Raw genomic sequence first — 18,611 nt, 5'->3', positions numbered from 1 at the left:
TGACCTGAGCACAGAGAACCACAGCTGCACAGAACAGGGGCCAGGTCCATGTCAGGAAAGGAGTTATGGCAGGAGTTGTTGAAAGCAACTCTGCACTGCCAAGACATGGATGTTTTCCCCTCTGCTGTCACGCATGAGCAATGAAAGCTGCTCTGGACTTAGCCAGAGCAAAACTATGATCAAGGAACAGCCACCACGATTCCTTGTCTCTCTGCAAAAGCCTCAGATGTGCTGATGTACCCAGTGTGTAGCAGATTCTACAAAGTGCTGTTTCCAGCTGCTGTATCACCAGCCCAGGACTGCCCTTCTGCTGGAAATCCCTGCCAGGGCTTCTAGGCAAGATAAAGCCAATGGATCTATGCTGTAACTGCTGCTTTCCAGAAAGAGCAGATGAGTGTTACATTTTCAGCTCTTAATCCATTTGGCCTCTCTCCTCACTTTGGTATGGCTTACTTTATGAACTACATTTATTTTTACTAGAAATAAATCAGATGGGAAGAGATAGTTGCAGCATCAGAATCAAATGAAATTAATTGCTGTCCTTCTCCCTCACTTTTTTCTGGAAATCCTTGACAATACATGGTTGTGGGTGGCAGAAGAATTAATAAAACTATGATACACCGTGTCCTTGTCTGGAAGAGCAGTGTTGGAAATGAGCAGCTGGACAGATTGGTGCTGAAGAGATCAATATTACTTCAAAAGGCAAATTCATTCATATTTAAGCACATACTTTTCCTAACAAGTGCATTTCAAACACAGATTTGAGATTGAAACAATCACTGACCTCTCTCCAGAAGTATTTGCACAGGGGATTTCCAGGAGGTGGCCAGAGAACTGAAATTCCCCTCAGGAGAAGGAAGAAGGTGTGTTACCTACCCCAGGAAGTACGTGGAGGAGTGAGAAGAACAGGTCTTCATCCCTGCTGAGTGCCAGGAGAGAAGTGTGAGTGCAGGAAGCTGGGAGCAGGAGGCCCTGAGCCCCTGCAGAAAGCACTGTGCACTCAGAGTCACGCTGCTTTATTGGGTACCGAGCCACAACTCAGATATTGCCTGGGAGCCGCCTGCAGCAGCAGGGTCTGTCCTTTCGTCCCTAACAGAACCAGCAGGACACCTCCTGCTGTACAGACAGTAAAAATAAAAGTGTCTCTGTTCAAACTGGCAGCGTCCGGGGGAGGTTTTGCAGTTTCTGTGGAGCCAGGTACCGTGGGGGACGCGCGTTCCCGGATTAGCCGTCGGCATCGATCCTGTGAGCTGCGGGGAGAACAAGGAACTGTACCAAGGACAGGTAGCAACACTTCTGGCTGCTAATTAGACACAACTCAAATAAACCTCCCATGCACTTCTGGAAGCTGTTGGATGTGCTGCTCACACTGGGCAGGGAGCTGGTCTAGAGCAAACAGAGGTCTGTGCCCTTGAGCCAACCCACCAGAGCCACAGGAGTGCCAGTAAAAGTTGCCACAAGCAGATAATAGTTTCACAGAGCTATTCCAGCAGGGAAAATATTTTGGTCAGATAAATGGGGACAAGGAAGAAATCTGACTCAGGCCTTCATACATCGAATTCAGTCCCCAAATGTCCACCAAGTGCTGCAAACTGCACAGAAGGACACTGGCACCTGTGGGAGGCCTCTGCTTCCACCCACGATTAGAGAAACAGACTAGCTGGTACAAACAGCTGCAGAGCTGCTGCTGAGGTCTTTTGGGCCTTACTCCAGAGGCAAGCCATGATCAGCCCATTCCAGTTCTGAACCCCAGTTCTGTGTGCCTCACCACAGAGCTGAAGCAGTTCATTTCTGGTTTCCCAAGGAAGATGTTGGGCAGTCTGTGCTACTCACATTGCTTTGGTATCCTAAGGGCCTCATTGTCAGCTGACATCACCTGGTGCAGAACTCCTCGGAACTGATAAAGCACTTTCAAACTCTTCTCCTCACCCACACAGGGGTCGTAGAAGCCTGGCAGCCCAGCCTTGAACCAGAGAAGGACAGACTGAGCATCAGGGAATGGACTTTCACGGCTCTCCAGCTTGGCCAAAAACATTTATTACTGCCAAGGACAACGTATCATAAAGGAAAAAAAAAATAAAAGGAGTTTTGCTGCCAGCAAGTTAAGACACTGGGGAATCATTTACACAAGTTTTTGGTGCATAAAAGTAAACCAGGGGGTTGGCAAATTTCAAGGTCTGTAGCACTCACTGTCCCACTGGCACTGGGAAAGCCCCAAGAAACAAAAGTTCCTGGAAATTTGTAATAAATACTTGGTAGGTAAATGGCATCTGTGAATTGATGCAGAGCCACTGGAGAGATACCCTGGCAGGACACCACATGGTTCAAACAAAATTCTGGGCCACACATTTGAGTCCCTGAATCTGGGCATTGACAGAACATTTACTTACCTTGGAGGCCTCTGTAAGGATGAGTTTAGAGTCCTTCACCAAGCACTGCAGAGGCACAGTCACATCTATAACCTTCACCTTCTCATTCTTCCTGCTGTTGTCGTTAACAAACTTCCCATACCAGGCATTCACTACAATCAGACCTGCATTTCCCAGGAAATCACAACTGTGATGGAAGGCTTCCACTGACAAAAAGACCATCCCAGCATTTTGTCTTGCTTTCAGTGAGATCTAATTCTCCTAGCCTGGACCCACACTTCCCAACAAAGAACAGCATTTTTCTTGGGTGTTTGTTAGTAACCTTGAGCACTAGAATGGAGTGACAGGACCTCAGTGTCACACTGATGTGACAGTCCAAGTGGATTTCAGTTCACTTTGGAAGATTCTGTGGAAAACTGCTAGTAACCATAAGAGACCAGATTCCCATTATGATCCAGGAGCAAACCATGTAAGGGAGAAATCAGTGAAAGCTGAATTTCAGACATCAACTTTTGCACCTTTTTATAGACACATCTCTCTCTGGGGAAGAGGTAATTCCAGACTGTTGTCTTCAGTCTGTTGATCCACTTCACACCATGTCCCAAGATAATATTCTGTGATCCCTCCTAAGCTCAGGCACCTGGAGCTGAGTCATAATGGGGCTCCCCCAGTATGGGCACAGCAGCAATTAAGCTGCACTTCATCAGGAGAGGGAATGAAGAAACAACACCTTTGCATTGTTCCTTCTTCTCTCCAAATTTATATAACAAGTAAATTATATTATAATTTTTACCCATTCTGGCTTCCTCTGCTTCAATTATCCTTCGGACTGACTCCTGCATTAACCGGACCTGTCACGACACAAATGGCAGAGCAGAAATCACACAGGGTCACACACTGTGGCCAAAGGAGAACGGTCCAGAGTGAAAAGAGTTTCCTTTCACTAAGGGGACTGAGTTACAAGAAAGACTCACTGCTGCTTCAGCCTCCTGTTTCTTCTGTAGGATGTCACTGGCTGTGCTCTCCCGCTGCTTCTCCAGCTCCCTGGCAGAAGGAAGGCAGAGCTGGGATTCAGGCAGAAACTGGCAGGGTCTCCTTACCCACCCCTCAGACTCACACAAATAAGCCCAAAAAAACTTCCTGAGGAATGTGCAAGCTCACCTCTCCTTCTGTGCCCTGAGGTAGGGTTTGATGACCAGCCTGTGCATGGCAAAGTAGATAACGAGAGGTCCCACGGTGGCATAGAACACAGCACTGGGAAGCAGCTGATCTGTTAGATGGACAGGGAAGAAGTAGGTCTGGCTGGCCCTATTCAGCCTGCAACAAAGAAGAGCAGAGGGATGGTAAGAGGAAAAGCAGAGCTGGATGTGCCTGATGAAGCACACTTAGCAGCAGTGCTTGCTGATGAACCAAGGGGAGATGAATGAGGAGCTCAAAATGTGAAAAGCATGATAAAGTGAAAAAGCCAACGGCAGAAAAGGCAGCTGACACCAGCCAGAGCCAGACTTTGAAGCAGTAGCTCGTGATATACCTGACCATTCTAAAGTTCTTTTTTTAATCTTAGGAGAATTTGCTTGGTCATTAATTTCAACTGAAAAAGGGACGAACATCCTCATGAAAGAAGAGCAAATGCTTCTAGAGAAGGCCTGTGCTCATAACACTGGCATAGGCCTTCAGGGCAGGTGTTTATGAATATTTTTCTGATGTCTGTAACAATATTCGTTTTAGAAAACATGAGTTTCCTTGGGCCTGAATTCTTCAGGCCCTTCAGCAGTTTCACACCCCACCTGCAGCTGGCCCCAGTTCAAGTACAACACAGCACAGGGACACTTAATGAGCTCTGTCCTTCTGTGAACTGCACCTTGTTAATGGTACAATCACCTGCATTAGGCAATGACAATTCCCTAATTCAAGCATTCACTTGTATACAGCACAATACACATGGAATCCACCTCTACTAACACCTTCAGAAATCTTCCATTCACTTACCAGAGTGCTCCAAATATCAATTTAAGCTGCATTTCAGAATATTCTGATGCACACACACACACACAGAGCTGGCCCAGGCTTTGAGTCACACCAGTGGAAAGCACCCACTGCTTATGATGGGCTTACAGCTTGCATTAGGGTTGAGGGCAGCTGCACCCTCTCCCAGTGATGTATCAATACACCTGTATTGACCTGGGACTGGCACCTTCCCACCTGAATACTGGAAATAGAATCATGGAGGTTATGGTCAGCATCTGTAATAAAGAGTTGAGATCTTGAACTGACTTGATTTTCAAGGACACTCCTTGAGGAACACCAACGCTGACAGTGGCTCCTAGAACACTGTGCCTGGAGATCTTCCTCTCTGCTCCATACTCCACTATGGTCCCAAAGAAACCCACCCTAGAATGACAGAACCAAGAACTGTTAAGACAGAGAAGACACTTGAATTTCTCTTTACTGAATCCTGTAATTCCCAAACAAGTAAAGCATGGAAATGCATCTGTTTGCAGCAGATGTTGGCCTCTGGAAGATTCACATTGTACCTCCAAGGTGAGATGAGAACTTCCAGCTTGCTAAGTAGTGAACAAGAACTTCTGGCTTTCTTATGGGGGATGATACAGAGATATCATACACAAGTATCATTAGTTCCACTGAAGTGCAGAGGCACACAGGGCCAAGCCTTCAAGACATTCACTTCAGCATTTACCAGATTTAAAGAGTGAAAAGCAGGCTCCCAAGGGCCACAGAAGCATTTGGTTTGTGTGGAACCTGCAGGCCTACAGCAGCAGGAGAGGACAGAGTCCTCAGGCTGTGAGCAATGTGAATTCCCTCTTGAGCACTTACTTGAGAGAACCTTTCACTCGTGTTTGATCCTCATCCTGAAACTTGTGCTGGTAACTGACCATCATGAAAGAATGGGGGATTCCCAGCTGAAACACAAGAGGCACAAACATATCAGAACATACCCTTGGCCACTGCTGCCTCCCCAATTTCCTTTCTCAACAGAAGCACAGAACACAAAGCAGTGCTTGCCACTTACAAATTCTGCTGTCCATGTTGTCCTGACCCTACTGTAAGCTGACCCACATCACCTATGACAATGCCAAGAGCTCTGCTCTGCCAAACAGCTGGTGACTTATCTTAGGTCTATCACAAGATACACCAATTGCTTCCTTAACCTGTAATCCCAAGGCAAAATGTCAGAACTCAGCACATCCCTCTGGGTGTCCAGAGGTGCCAGAACCCCTGCCAGGGGGCTCAGAGACCCTGGCACACAGCCCAGAACACCTGGGGGTTTGATTATGACCCGTGGAGCAAATTACCAGCTTTGTATGAAGGCCTGAAAGCCACAGAAGTTTAAGTAGTGTAATAATAAAATTATCACTAGGTGCAAAAGTAGATTTTGGGGTTTTTAGAATGGGGGTTTTGGGGACAAGATGGAGGGACTTGGGTGTGTCCCGCTTTTCTTCTTCTTCTCTACCTCCATCTTCTGCTGTGATGTTGGCACTTTGGGATTGGTTTAGAGTAGAAACTCACTGTCTGACATAGGTGATAGGTATTGGAAAGTAATTGTAAAGTTGTTATATCTAGTTTGTAGTATAAAGAGATAACACTGCCCTGGGGACAGGCAGTGTACCACGAATTGTCCTGCTGAGCAGACCTTGGCTGGACAGGAGAAAAAAATTTATAGATAAGATACAATAAACAACTCTTGAGACTGAGAACTGAAGAACTCCAACTCATTCTTCAAACGTGTGGGCTGAAACAGAGACTTTTCATGTATCTCAGGCTGCAATAAACAGCAAATTCCGGAGAGCAAAACACTGCTGGGCCAGGCAGGTGAGGCTGCTCTCTCCCACAGGATCCCTGTGCTGCCTGTGGCTCTCACCTGCATTGCCAGGGTGAGGTGGCTGCTTTTGGTGTCCCGGACAATGCTGGTGTTCATGGCTGACTGGATGCCCCACCTCCACTGCAGGTAGCCCATGGTGTTCTTGTCCAGGTTTCGGGCCAGGACCGTGGTGAGGCCGGGGCGGACCCCGCGCGATGAGAACTGCAGGGCACAGTTTGTGGTGATGAAACTAGAAACATGAGGAAAAATTTGTCAGGGGAAAAAAAAAAAAACCACAGGCTCCCAGCTGGCTTCAGAGTCTTTCTTGCCCAGGAATTTTTACTGAGTGCCCAGAGACCATCCTGCAAGGCTTTCAGGGAAAAGTAAAAATTAATTCAGACTGCCCTGACCACAGCAGTGTCCAGAAGAGCACTTGTTTTATTGTCTGTGTCCAGGCACCCAGCCTTCCCCTTCCTGCCCTGTGCAGGTAACATCCTGCTCTCTGCAGAACAGCACACTGGGCTGCTGGCACAGAGCAGCCCTGCTATTCAGTAATCCTAAAAACCAGTGCTAAAGCATTCCCCAGGGAACAAGAATCCTGTACAGGCTCTGAGGAATGGCAGATGCACTACATCTGAAAATGTAAACAGAGGGAACCTACATGAGCTCCTATGATGCTCTGACATGTGGCTCCAATCACAGGCCTTACCTTGGATTCTCCTTTGCAACCTGAGACTTCATTTGTGAACAGATATGACACTGGTGGCAAATTTGGCATTATTTTCATCTCCTGTTTTGCTGTCAGAAACTCCCTCTCACACATGGAAGCCTCAAAAGAGTTCCCCATTTCTTGTTCTGTTCCCAGAGCAAACTTCTGTTGCTCTGCCTCAAGTATGATGAATCATGACAAGATCAAGTACAAATCTAAGGATGTGGAACACAGACCCTCCTTAACTGGAAATATGAAAAATGAGGGCACCAACACCCAGAAAGAATGCAAGCATTTTGACAACACAAGTATGACCTCAAGTCTGAAGTGTAAACACCTTATTGTGTAGGACAGAAAACTAATCCAAAATTGATGTGGAAGAGATCTCAAGTAATTTAGCTTCTTATTGTGGCATATAAACCATTTTTCTAATATTTACCATCTTGGGGTAAGATTACGAAATATCTTCAGCCCAAAGAGAGGTCCATGAAGGTCTCCAGCTCCAAACTCCAACTGTTGGAATACACAGTGCCAGAGTGTTAGAGGAAATCATCCTTTACAACAGTGACAAAGTATGGCACCAGCATCATTTTCATCACAGCTGTTTGACACATGTGAGTGACATTTACCACCTCTTTCAGCACCCTGCCTTCTCTTCAGCTTTGCACTCAGAAGAAGAAAAGGTGTCTCACTGAGTCGGAGCTCACGGGTAAAACAAAGCCTGTTTTGTAAAGCTACAGGTGATTGCTGCTGGCACCTGGGAACGTGGAGAAAACTCTCACAAAAACCCTGATGCAAACCAAAAGCCTTCAGTATGTGAATCTCAACTGAGAGGAAGACTCCCACTCTCCCAAGCTGAGGAAGCAGGCTAGCAGGAGCTCATGTGCAAGAAGGAAGGCGCAGGCAGTGCCAGCTGTACCAGCAATGTCATGAGCACCTCAAACACAGCCCAGCTTGCAGGTGCAATGTGGGACCTTCCAGCTGCTCAGATCTGCTGGGGGGGCTCAAACTATTTCCCCCATAACTTCTTCCCATGCAAGCAAAGCAGTTTTGGAAGCAAAGGCCAACTATCACACTGCCCTAAAAGGCCTTCTCACAGCACTGTGCCTTCAGACAGAGCAATCAGAAAGACAAGAGACATCAGGTAATAATTCTGTCTGCACAGGTAAAGTCCAAATTGCCAAATGGAGACAAAAAAAAAGAAAAAACAAGGCTTTGTCTCAAATTCCTTGAAGAATTAATTTTTCTACATTTTACAGAACATAGAAAATGAGAGATGAACCACAGCTAAAGCTGCTCCCCAAAAAATAGAACATCAAGTAATAGATTGAATATAAAATTGCACAACAGGGGTACTCTTACCTCTCCCCATCCCTTGGCAGATGTCACTCGTCTCAGTGCAAGATTAATTGATCCCCCTCCATTCCCATTCTGGGTGGAAAGGTTTCCAGACAGTATTGCTGTATCTGTGGAAGTCAGGGGTGCCTGAAAAAGGAATATATTGTTTCAAGTACCTCTGATCCCAGTTCACACATTTAGTGCATGTTCTGCAAGGACATAATCACCACTGCAGAGTGTAAATGGTTCTGTAGTCCAACATCAAGCATGGCAAAAAGTCAGATAATTCTTACAGTACCAGATAATTGTGACACCTGTAATGTACCACCTGACCTTGAGCTGTAAACCATTCTCATCTCTCCAGCAGACTAAATTTCTACAATTCTCTGCAAGAGGAAATGCTTCCCATCCTTTTCCTTATGCCCATGCTCAGGACCGGGTGCCATACACTGAACACATCCCATTCAGTGAGAACTGGGCACTGAGCATCTCCCTGCCAGGAGGGCAGGACCAGGTGCCCAAAGGCTCTAGAGCCAACCAAGCATTCTGCTGGCCCCAAGCTGCCTCTTCCCACCTGTGCTGTCCCCCCCAAACCCTGCTGAGAGGCAGGAGCAGAGTGCTCTGTGCTCTGTGCTCTGCACTCACTCACGCCCCGCTCGCACGGCAGAGTTCACCCTCCTCACCTCGATGGACTGGGATATGTGCATTTTGTTGATCTCAATCTGGGGAAAGCTGCTCCCAGGCACATCTTCATACTCCTCATCATAGCGATCAAACAGGTCAGTGGCATCTATTCCCACACTAATTGTTCCCTGAGGGATGACAAGGGAAACAGGCATTCAGCATTAGCAAACATCTGGCATGCACAGAACCATCCCTGGGTATGATTACATTTTTGTGCAGCTTTCCACTGCTCTGCAATTACTTTTACCTCTCTAAAATGCATTTCCTAATGCACAAAACAAAAGTGAATGATTTCAATATTTCAAAACAGCAATATAAATCATCAAACAGACTGGAGAAAAGGCAGTTTTTCAGCACAAACTCAACTTGCAATCCCAGGAGGTAATTCTTCTATAGTGACACATTACAGAAGCAGGTAGAACACCTTTACACAGCAGGTTTCTTTTTTCCCCACAAATGACTGTTCTCTGTCAGTATTTAAAAGCTGAAATACCATATTCTAGAAATTGATTTTCCTCAATGGAACTTGGACAGAAAACCTCTACAGGCTCCTTCTTATGAGTTACCTGAACCAACTTAGTACTGAACTGTACAATTCACTTGCAATTGACCTTGTTAGCAAAATATTTTGATTTCTTCTTCTAGTTTGTATTTTGTGATCAGAAGGAAGGCTTGAAAAAGACATACTCTTAGCAAGTGGTAAATATTTCCTTTCTCAGACTATAGAAAAACTTATTCCTACAAAAAACTAGGCCACAGCACAATAGCCTGGCTACCTGCTGCTGTGCTCCCTCAGACTAACTGCAGGAGTGTGTTTCTTTGAAAAGAGCACAATTAGGTACTTGTCTGGGTCATATAACTTCAAGAGGCTTTGGAAGCCTTCCCTATGGACCCATCTGACAGCATCCCAGCTCCTATAAAACATATGGATTGCAATAAAAACCCCCCTCTGTGCACAAGCACAGACTGAACTCGGAGCAGTTTGTACATGGAACTCAATAGCTGGGCAGCTACAAACCCCATCCACACTCAGGCCAAGCATGGCTGGAATAAATCCTTATTTCAGTCTGAGGGAGCATTTTTTCCTTGATTGCTCCACTCTAATAAAATGCTGGTCTGTAAATAATGGAAGAATTGCAGAGTCTGACAGGACTGGAACCTTTTCTCTGCCTGGGCTCCCAGGCTATCTATTTGCTGTGGAGATTCCCAGCCTCTTCTCAGTGTTTATTTTCTCATGAAGCAAAAATTAGATAAATATTTTAAAACTGAAAGGTGTGGTTATTTCCAGCTGAATCCTGGAACAGGGGCTGTGCCCCAGCTGGTTACTAACCAGCCTTGGCAGCTGGTGAATTTCAGAGCAATTACATCCATTGTTCTGCATGGTGGTGGCACCAACAACCAGCTTCTGCCCTTCCTGCACTTTCAGGAACCATCTGCAAAGTCACCTTCAAGTGACTCCAGACCCTACAGCTTCTCTAGTTTCAGCCCTCTCCTGTGCCATGCTGTTCCTTGAAACCAGGCCAAAAGAAGAGGGAAGCAATGGAAAACCTCTAACCACCCTGTGAGGGCTCAGTCCTGTGCTAGCAAACACCCACTTGGAGACAATCTTGCTGTACTTGGCTTACTGGTGCCACAATGCTGCACCCTTTGGAAAGATGCACCAAGATCCACATGCATTCCTGAAATTCATTGCACCTCTTTTCTCTAAAACACATTCAAAATGCTAAGATTTCCTTTTTCCCATGTATGAGTTGTACAGCAAATATCCCTCCCAAGGAAAAAAAGGAAAACACCTGAACCTCTCCATGAAAATCCACAAGATCTGCTCAGAGGAAAGGAGTGTCTCCCTCTAACTCTTCTGCCTTCCCCTGAGGTCAGAGGTGGACCCTGGGCAGACCCTCCAGCTCCTGCCAAGCAGGTGAAGTCACCCTGGGAGCTCTGTGGATCCTGGCAAGGAAACTGGTTCAGGCACAAGCACAGGAAAAGCAGCAGATGGCAAAGTTAAAAATATTCCCAGAGAACAAGAGCACCCCTATGCCTCCGGATAATGGAGGGGATTTTGCTGCTGCTCCCAGCTCCCACCTGCTCTGAGCATGGAGGAGCTCTCCCCAAAGGAAGGGCAGCAGGAGAGAGCTGGAACTCCTGCTCAGGAGTCAGTGCTGCCCACACTGCAGCAGCTCAGCAGGGCAGGAAGCAGGAGTGGCACTATGGAACATCAGAGCTGGGATTAAATTTTAAAATCACCTTTATTTGCCAGCCTGTGAAAAGGTAACAGGCTTCACTGATGGTATTTGCAGGTGTGCCAGAGGAAAATATACTTCCTCCTTACTTTTTACCTAGGGATTTACCTTCAGGAAAGTGATACCTCAGGCTTTGCCTTGAGGCACTTGTGTTCCTTACATATTGACCTTCCACAGCAGGAAAATAACTGGATTTAATTTCTCCTAACAGGAAGTGGTTCTTCTTAAACCTAGTAATGAACTTTTCAACCCTTCTGCACATCTTTGAAAGCAAAAACAAAGCTCTAAAAGCAAATAGGAGACTCAATTTCAACCCTCCAAATTGCCTACATCTGGTTATTGCTCAACATTTCTGGTTAAAATGCTTTATTTTTGTGAAACTGTTTTATAGAACCGACAAAACGTTGGAAATTTTAAAATAACTTGTGCTCGTGTATGAAATGATCACAGCTGTGCTCCCCAATTCCACGGGAACACTGCCTGGAGAGGCATTTCCATCAGCTGCCAGCCTGCAATTGCTGTAAACACCCAGATGGCTAATTTTATCCCAGGACACAGGCTCACAGTGCAGCTCGCAGCCACGGCAGGGAAAATGTCACATTCCTGCAGCAGGGAGCAGCAGAGTGGGAGATAACCATGCCCCTCTCTGCAAACACCTCTGTGACCCCACTCACCCACACCTCCAGCAGGGAGAGTTTGCCCTGCCTGGCTTGTGGCACACAGAAATCCCTTCCTGCCTGGAATAAAGCTGCCAACAGATACTCACACAACACTTTATGCTTGTTTACCCTTCTAGTACAAAGCAGTTCTTAGTGTCTATAAACTACCCACAGCCTGCAGATCTGGACAGCACAAGTGCTTTGCTAAGAGCAGTGCACATCCAAAGGTGGTGCCAAGGTGAATGTCTCAGAATATTACAGCTCTGCTTAGCTGGATGTTTTCCTTAAGATCCAGTCCTAAGCACCATTGCAATCCCACATCTGTCCACTCAGAAGACACTGTGCTTTTACATTAATGTATGAATTCATTTAGTTAATAGTAAATGCAGCTCTTGGATAATGTTAGTCATTGCATAAGAACCAAGATTTTTGTGATTCAACAAGCTTTGAAACTTCAGTCAGGGACCATCCTGACAAACCCCAGGTTTGCCTCACAAATTCGTCAAGCCAAGAGCCAGCAAAGACACCTCGAGTCTGAGGTATGGATACTCTGGCCAATTGCCATGTCCATCCCAATGGGATGGATTCCTGAGCACCTCTGACCAGCCAAGGTGAGCTGAGGTGAGTCAGACACAGCTCAAACAGACTGAGATGGGAACAGCATCCAGGATGAATCTCACCCTGAGGACACGATCACCCTTTCCAAAACCAGGCACTAACCCTGTTCAGATTGACTTTGCTCACTGTGCTGCTGCCCAGCTGGCTTAGGGATGCTTCAGATTTGTTGCTGGTTTCAAGATGCATTTGAACAGCTCCCTGCATTGTTGTGACACGGCAGCAATGCCAAGGGGAAAACCTGTCAGGTAACTGCAGCGAGTTACAATTATTTAGTAAACTTGGAAAGAAATCATAAATATTTCAGTGTTAGGTCTATTTTCTGAAAATTGCTGAAAAAGGTGTTTTGTCTCAACATGTTTTGCTAAGAGAAGAAGAACATTCAGTAAGGAATTGTTCAAAAAATGAACTGTTTGCCCTATGTTATGCAGAGAAACTGCATATGCAAAGGAGAGGAAGTCATGCAGCAAGTGCAGACACCTGAGGGGCTCTTTCCTCTGGGCCCTCACCTAGGCTCAGCACCCCCTGCACACTGGTGATAATTACAGACCCACTCTTGAGACCAGGATTAAGTCTTTGCTTACCTTTGGATTAGTTCTCTGCTGCAGTCTCCTCTCTTCCCTCTCCCTCTGCAGACGCTCAAATTCTTCCCTGATTTCAGCTGCAGTTCTCTTTCGTTCCACAACCTGCTCAAAAAGCAACGAAAACCAAACCATTATCAGACAGAGGCTGCTCAGGGCATTGCAGTGCTGGGGTTCAGAGCCTTGGGTGCAGGATGCACTAACACACTGCCCCAGCTGCTGAAAGCCAATTTCAACAATCAGAGTTTGGAACCAGGCCAGATCAAAGGGCAAGCATGAGAGAAAACCCCATGCCTTGAGAGAACAGAAAATGGTTTTGTTGTTTCCATTTCCTTGACAAAACCAGGGCAAAGAGCTGTCCAACCACAAGTACAAGACACTGCAGTGCAGCTGTAACCCTCAGTGATCCATTAACTGCTCTACCAGGTGTGGACACAAAAATGAAAATAACTGAATGTCTCTGGGCTGAGGTAAATTGATTCCACAAGAGCTGTGTGATTTCAGGCTGTGCTGGTTCACAGCTGCTTACCTGACATGGGTCGGGGAATGAGGGTTTTATATAGGCCCAGTTTTGGAATGGACAGAAAGAGTATTGGATTTGGCTCTTCAAAATAAGATCAAGTCTGCCAAAAGCAGTTAAAAAAATCTGTTTTTCAAAGCATCTGTTACATGCTGGATCTGCTCCACATTTCTAGCAACTGACTCCAAGTTTGACCTTGGTGCTGACCTGGCCCAATACCACAGGATTCTGCTTCAAGCAGCATAGTGCAATCAACCAGGGCTGGCAGAGGCTAGCAAGGGACTCCAGAGCTGGACAGATATGAATGGACAAGTTCTGTTTCCAAGCCCATAAAACCCAACCAAAACTAAACCAAACACATAAAAAAAACCCAGCTTGACCCACCCCAAAAAGCCCAGGAAGAAAAAAGTAATTTCAAACTCAGAAGCTAGTTGATGCTGAAAAAAACAAGTTTTGGATGAAAAAGGGGGCTAGATGGACAATAATGACACATTTGTCTCAGATAAAGATGTTGCCTGTCATGGTAATATCCTTCCAGGGAACTCTGAGTGTCAGGTTTATTGTTCTCTTGTCAAGTGCAAAACCAAAGGGTTCTCTGGAAATCCATCATGATGTTCCAGCAGGGACAGAGACAGACAGAAATAACTAACCAAGGATGCCTTCAAACCAAGAGGCATTTATTACCAGCCAGGTGTCAGTGCAGCTGATAGAACCATGGCAGATAAGGGTGGGCTTAGTCAAGGCCACTGGCCAGAATGTTCTCAATTTCTCTCACCTCCCAGCCTTCCATCTCCAGTCCTCTCCTCCCATATATGTCATAGATGGCTCTGGTCTGTGGATCACTAAGCACTGCAAATTGAAACCAAAATATAAGAACTTGCTAGAAATAGAGACCACGGCCAGGTGACAGGGAACAGAACCCAGAGATGCAGCAGTTCATCAATACAATATTAAATGATATCTCTATTTGAAGCTTTTCAGCCTTTATTCTCCTATGGAAGAGGTCTTCAGAAGTAAGGGAAGTGATGAGAAGACCATTTACAACATGCAGGAGGTAAGACAGACACTCCACATCTCATTCCCTGCAGCATTTATATGGCATTATATGGTACAGCAGCAGGAAACAGCATTGGTAATTATCACCAAATTTAATTATTACTTCGCAATAATAAATACCTTCAAAAAGCATGAAGACACAGCTTTCCTAGAACCCCCCCTACAAAGCTCAGCCTCCCCCTGACCTTCATAGGCTTGGTGGACAAGGTTGAAGAGACGCTCAGCCTGGCTCTTGAGCTCGGGGTCGCGGTGCTTGTCGGGGTGGTAGAGCATGCACAGCCGGCGGTACGCTGCCTTCAGCTCCTCCTGGGAGGCCTGTGGAAACCACCAACAATCAGCAAGGACAGCCAAGGCCACTGCCAAAAGGCCACTCTCAAAATCAGTCCTGGAAGGGAAGTCTGTCAGCTGTTACGTTGCATCAATTTGGACTAAAATCAAAACCGGGTTATTGGTTCGCTACGTACGTTAATAAAATATTCAATTATCACACCAGGATTGTCCACGCTATCTGTAGTGCAACAAGGCACCTCATCAGTACATAATCAGGTATAAAAAATTATGTAAAAACCCCACCACTCATGTTCAGACTAGTTGTATTAGGCAACCACCTAATACAGGTATTAGGTAATTGCCTAATACAACTATATAACACAGGTACTATAGTTGTATATAGATGTATATAGTTTTATCAGTTGCCTAATACATATATAATACAGGTATTATAGTTGTATATAGTTCTATTAGTTGCCTAACACAACTATATAATACAGGTGTTATAATTGTATATAGTTTATTAGTTGCCTAATACAACTGTATAATACAGGTATTGCCCTCCAAATCAGAAGAGCAGGAAAAAGCAAAGTCATCTCAGATAAAAATATATAAATCCAGAGATGTACAACAAATTCTACTCATATTTCAATCTTAACCCTCAAGAGGACATTGTAACTATCCAAAAGCACAGCTGTAAAGGTAAGAAATGTAAAGCCATGGTTCTGCTCTCATCTCAGCACCTGCCCTGTGCTCCCCACTGTGCTCCCCAGCAGGGTCTGTGTTGTGCTGTGAAGGAGGAAGGTGCCTCATCTGCCCACAAATCCACAGACAGGTAACCATGAGAACAGTCTGTCACCACACACAAATGAACCTGCCCTTGTCCTTTACTGCAACCCTGGCCTCCTTCCAAGGACAGGGATGGCTCTTTCAGAATCAATAGGGAAAAACCCCTGCTCCTTCCATTACCCTCTCCCAGCAGTGTTATTTTTGGACTCCAGAGAGCCTTGGTAATCTCCCCTCTCTCACCTCACCCTGCTACATCCCTTGCATTGCAGTTCCTGTTCATGCCCATTCCTTGGAGATTGCTTAACAAACGACTTTTCAGAAGTGCAGTTGCTAAAATCAACAAGAACTTCCCCCAGGCAGAGCTTGGAAGAGCCCAACCATCCAGTTCCCAAACTGTCCAGGCAAGAACCAGTTCCTGGGCACAGGAAGCCATTCCAGGAGGAACATCCAGAGTAAAATAACCAAGACCTGATGGTCCAGGCCGTCCCCAGGGGCTGCCCCAGTCAGGACCCAGTGCAGTCAGTGAGAGGGGCACTCAGAAGTGGATTTATAGACACAAATTTCATTTACTGTTGACACCCTTTGAGAAGCAAAGCTGACACAGGTTCCTAGCTTTCACTGGGGATATAAAGTTCCTAAAAGGTAATTTCTTGAAGTGACATCTTTTTCACCACTTGTGGCAAAGGAGGGTTTCCATCACAAAAACACACTCGTGTTACAACGCCAGGAATCCGTCTGGATTTGAGGACAGCTCAGAATGTTTTTTCTGCACATTTGTATTTGTATTGTTCCTTGTTATTGTTTTGAAATGATACAGCAAAAGGGGAGCTGCCAAATTTGCTGGTCCCAAGACAGAAAGGACAGCTACAATTAAGCTTATTTCTTTTTACTACCTTGTGCTTTCTCGGATATCAAATTTAAACTCGACTGGGAAGGCAGGGGAACATATAGCCCCAAAATGGCATTTTTAAATCAAATTAATGATAAATGGTTTAATGTGCTATTGATTATATAATAGAAATGAGCAGGTTCATTTTTCATAAATGCCATGTTCAATAAAATGTTAGATTGGGCATTTCATCATCACTGAGTAGTTTGGGTCATTGGTTCAATATTCCATGAGCAACAGCCTCTTCAAAACCACTAAAGAAACCCTGACATAGTTTTTAGGCTGCCAGGAAATGCAGTCACAAATAACAGCATGTAAGTTACATTTTTATTACCAAAATTCTGGTCAACATTGAAAGGTCTCATTTAAGGTCCCAAACACAGCACCGTGTTTTTAGCAGGCTAACATGTCTGAAATATGAATCATTCACACACACACAGAGCAATTCCTGCTCACAGGATCCTGCCTCCACGGGGTCACTGCAGCTCCAAGCCACATCACCCTGTGTCAGCACCCAGACACGCTGCTCACCACTTCCACTACAGGACAGTACTGCTGAAAATAATTAGCAATATTCAACAAAGCACCCACTCCTCTCTGTTGGAATTACTCCCTTGCAGACCCCTTTGATTCACTTTCCAGCTCCCTGCTGTACAAAACCTGAATGTCCTGCTCTGGAACCTGGCTAAGTTAACCATTAAACTTTCCCCAGCAGTCACAACCCCTGCGCGGTTCCCAGCTCCGTTTTAACCTCTGCACGCTGCTGACGTTTTGGAGGGGAATTACGAAAGCTCCCAAGGAATGTCCAAGCGTGGCCTTGCCGGCTTTAAACCAGACAAGGGCTTGATTTCTTTTAAAAAAGGAGCTCAGCATCAGAGAGTTCTGCAAACAGCGTGACCATCACACGCTGTTCCTTCGGGAATGCAGCCGATTCCTACACACGAGGCACAGGGGACTGTCCCTGCAGCTCAGGGGCTGCCAGGAGCTCCAAAGGGAATTCTTCCAAGCTCTCAGACTGAATCGCTTCCAAGTCTGGATATCCTATTGCACGGAGCAGGGGTGGTTCAATACGAGCCTTGTCCAGCTACAATGGCCACACCCAGGCTGATGGACTGGATGGGCTTTTTATACATATTTATACACACACAAATATATATATATATAACAGCTATATTACAGCACAGTTTCTACATCCAGATCTTTGCAGATCTGCCTAATAATAACCATAAAAAAAGCGGTGATCTCCCAATAATTCCAAACTGTTCCAGTGCAACAAACTCGCACCAATAAATACCCATCTATTCTTAAAAGTGAAGTCAAGGATTCTCGATCCTTTTTTTGGCGGGATAAACGTTTAGCAGAAATCCTTGGCTGTTTCCAAACTGGAGAGGTTCGGGAAGCCTCCCCAGCCGTGCCCCAGGGGACGCGGGTGTGCGCGGCGTGCGCGGAGCTGCACCAGGAGCGCCCCGGCAGCGCCCAGACCGCCGCAATTCGGAGCAAACCCCGCATTTCCCGGCCTCAGCGGGCGCTCCCCCGACTCACCCAACCGGGAGCCCCGCGGCCCGGCCCGAGCTCTCCCGCCCCGCCGCCAGCAGCAGCGGCAGCAGCCCGGCCCGTGCGGAGGACACGCCGCAGGGGCGCCGCTCCCGCCGGGCGCACACGAGGGTCTGGCCTCACCCCGCCCGGCCCCGCGCGGCCCCGCGCGGCCCCGCGGCCGCACCTCACGGCGCACGTTCAGCAGCCCGTAGTAGTCCTCGTTGTCCGGCGCCTCCTCGCCCAAGGCCGCCGCCATCGTCCCGACCTCTCACCCCGCGCCGCGCGCTGCGGCGCCCCCTGGCGGCCCGGCGGTCCGGCCGCCCGCGCACGCGCGATGGCGCCGCCCCCGTCCTGCCCGCTCCCCTCCGCGCCCGCGCGGCCCCGGCGTGTGCGCGTGCGTGTGCGCGGCGCGCGAGCCGGGAGGCGGCGGCGGCGGAGGCGGCGAGGGGTGAGTGAGGGAGGGACTGAGGGACGGAGAGAGCCAGGGAGGGAGCGCGGACCGGCACCGGCACCGACGGGCACCGGCCTGCCCTGCC

General features: G+C 46.9%; 1 protein-coding gene across 1 annotated transcript; it reads right to left on the bottom strand.

Annotated features, from left to right (window-relative positions):
• Positions 1-999: 999 nt before the first annotated feature.
• On the bottom strand, positions 1,000-18,341 carry DNAJC11 (DnaJ heat shock protein family (Hsp40) member C11). Its single transcript, XM_058039324.1, has 16 exons — positions 18,260-18,341; positions 14,777-14,906; positions 14,311-14,384; positions 13,019-13,120; positions 8,920-9,048; positions 8,261-8,383; positions 7,338-7,411; positions 6,250-6,439; positions 5,205-5,290; positions 4,644-4,760; positions 3,531-3,686; positions 3,344-3,413; positions 3,163-3,220; positions 2,391-2,533; positions 1,834-1,963; positions 1,000-1,250 (listed from the first exon to the last, which is right to left on the bottom strand). The coding sequence occupies exons 1-16, from the start codon at positions 18,329-18,331 to the stop codon at positions 1,225-1,227; spliced, it is 1,680 nt and encodes a 559-aa protein (XP_057895307.1). The 5' UTR covers positions 18,332-18,341; the 3' UTR covers positions 1,000-1,224.
• Between the last annotated feature and the right edge of the window lie 270 nt (positions 18,342-18,611).

This window comes from Melospiza georgiana, chromosome 22, assembly GCF_028018845.1.
Source record: "Melospiza georgiana isolate bMelGeo1 chromosome 22, bMelGeo1.pri, whole genome shotgun sequence".
Classification (NCBI taxonomy): Eukaryota; Metazoa; Chordata; class Aves; order Passeriformes; family Passerellidae; genus Melospiza; species Melospiza georgiana.
Note: the sequence above shows the minus strand (reverse complement) of the source record. Positions and strands in the feature narration are given on the sequence as shown.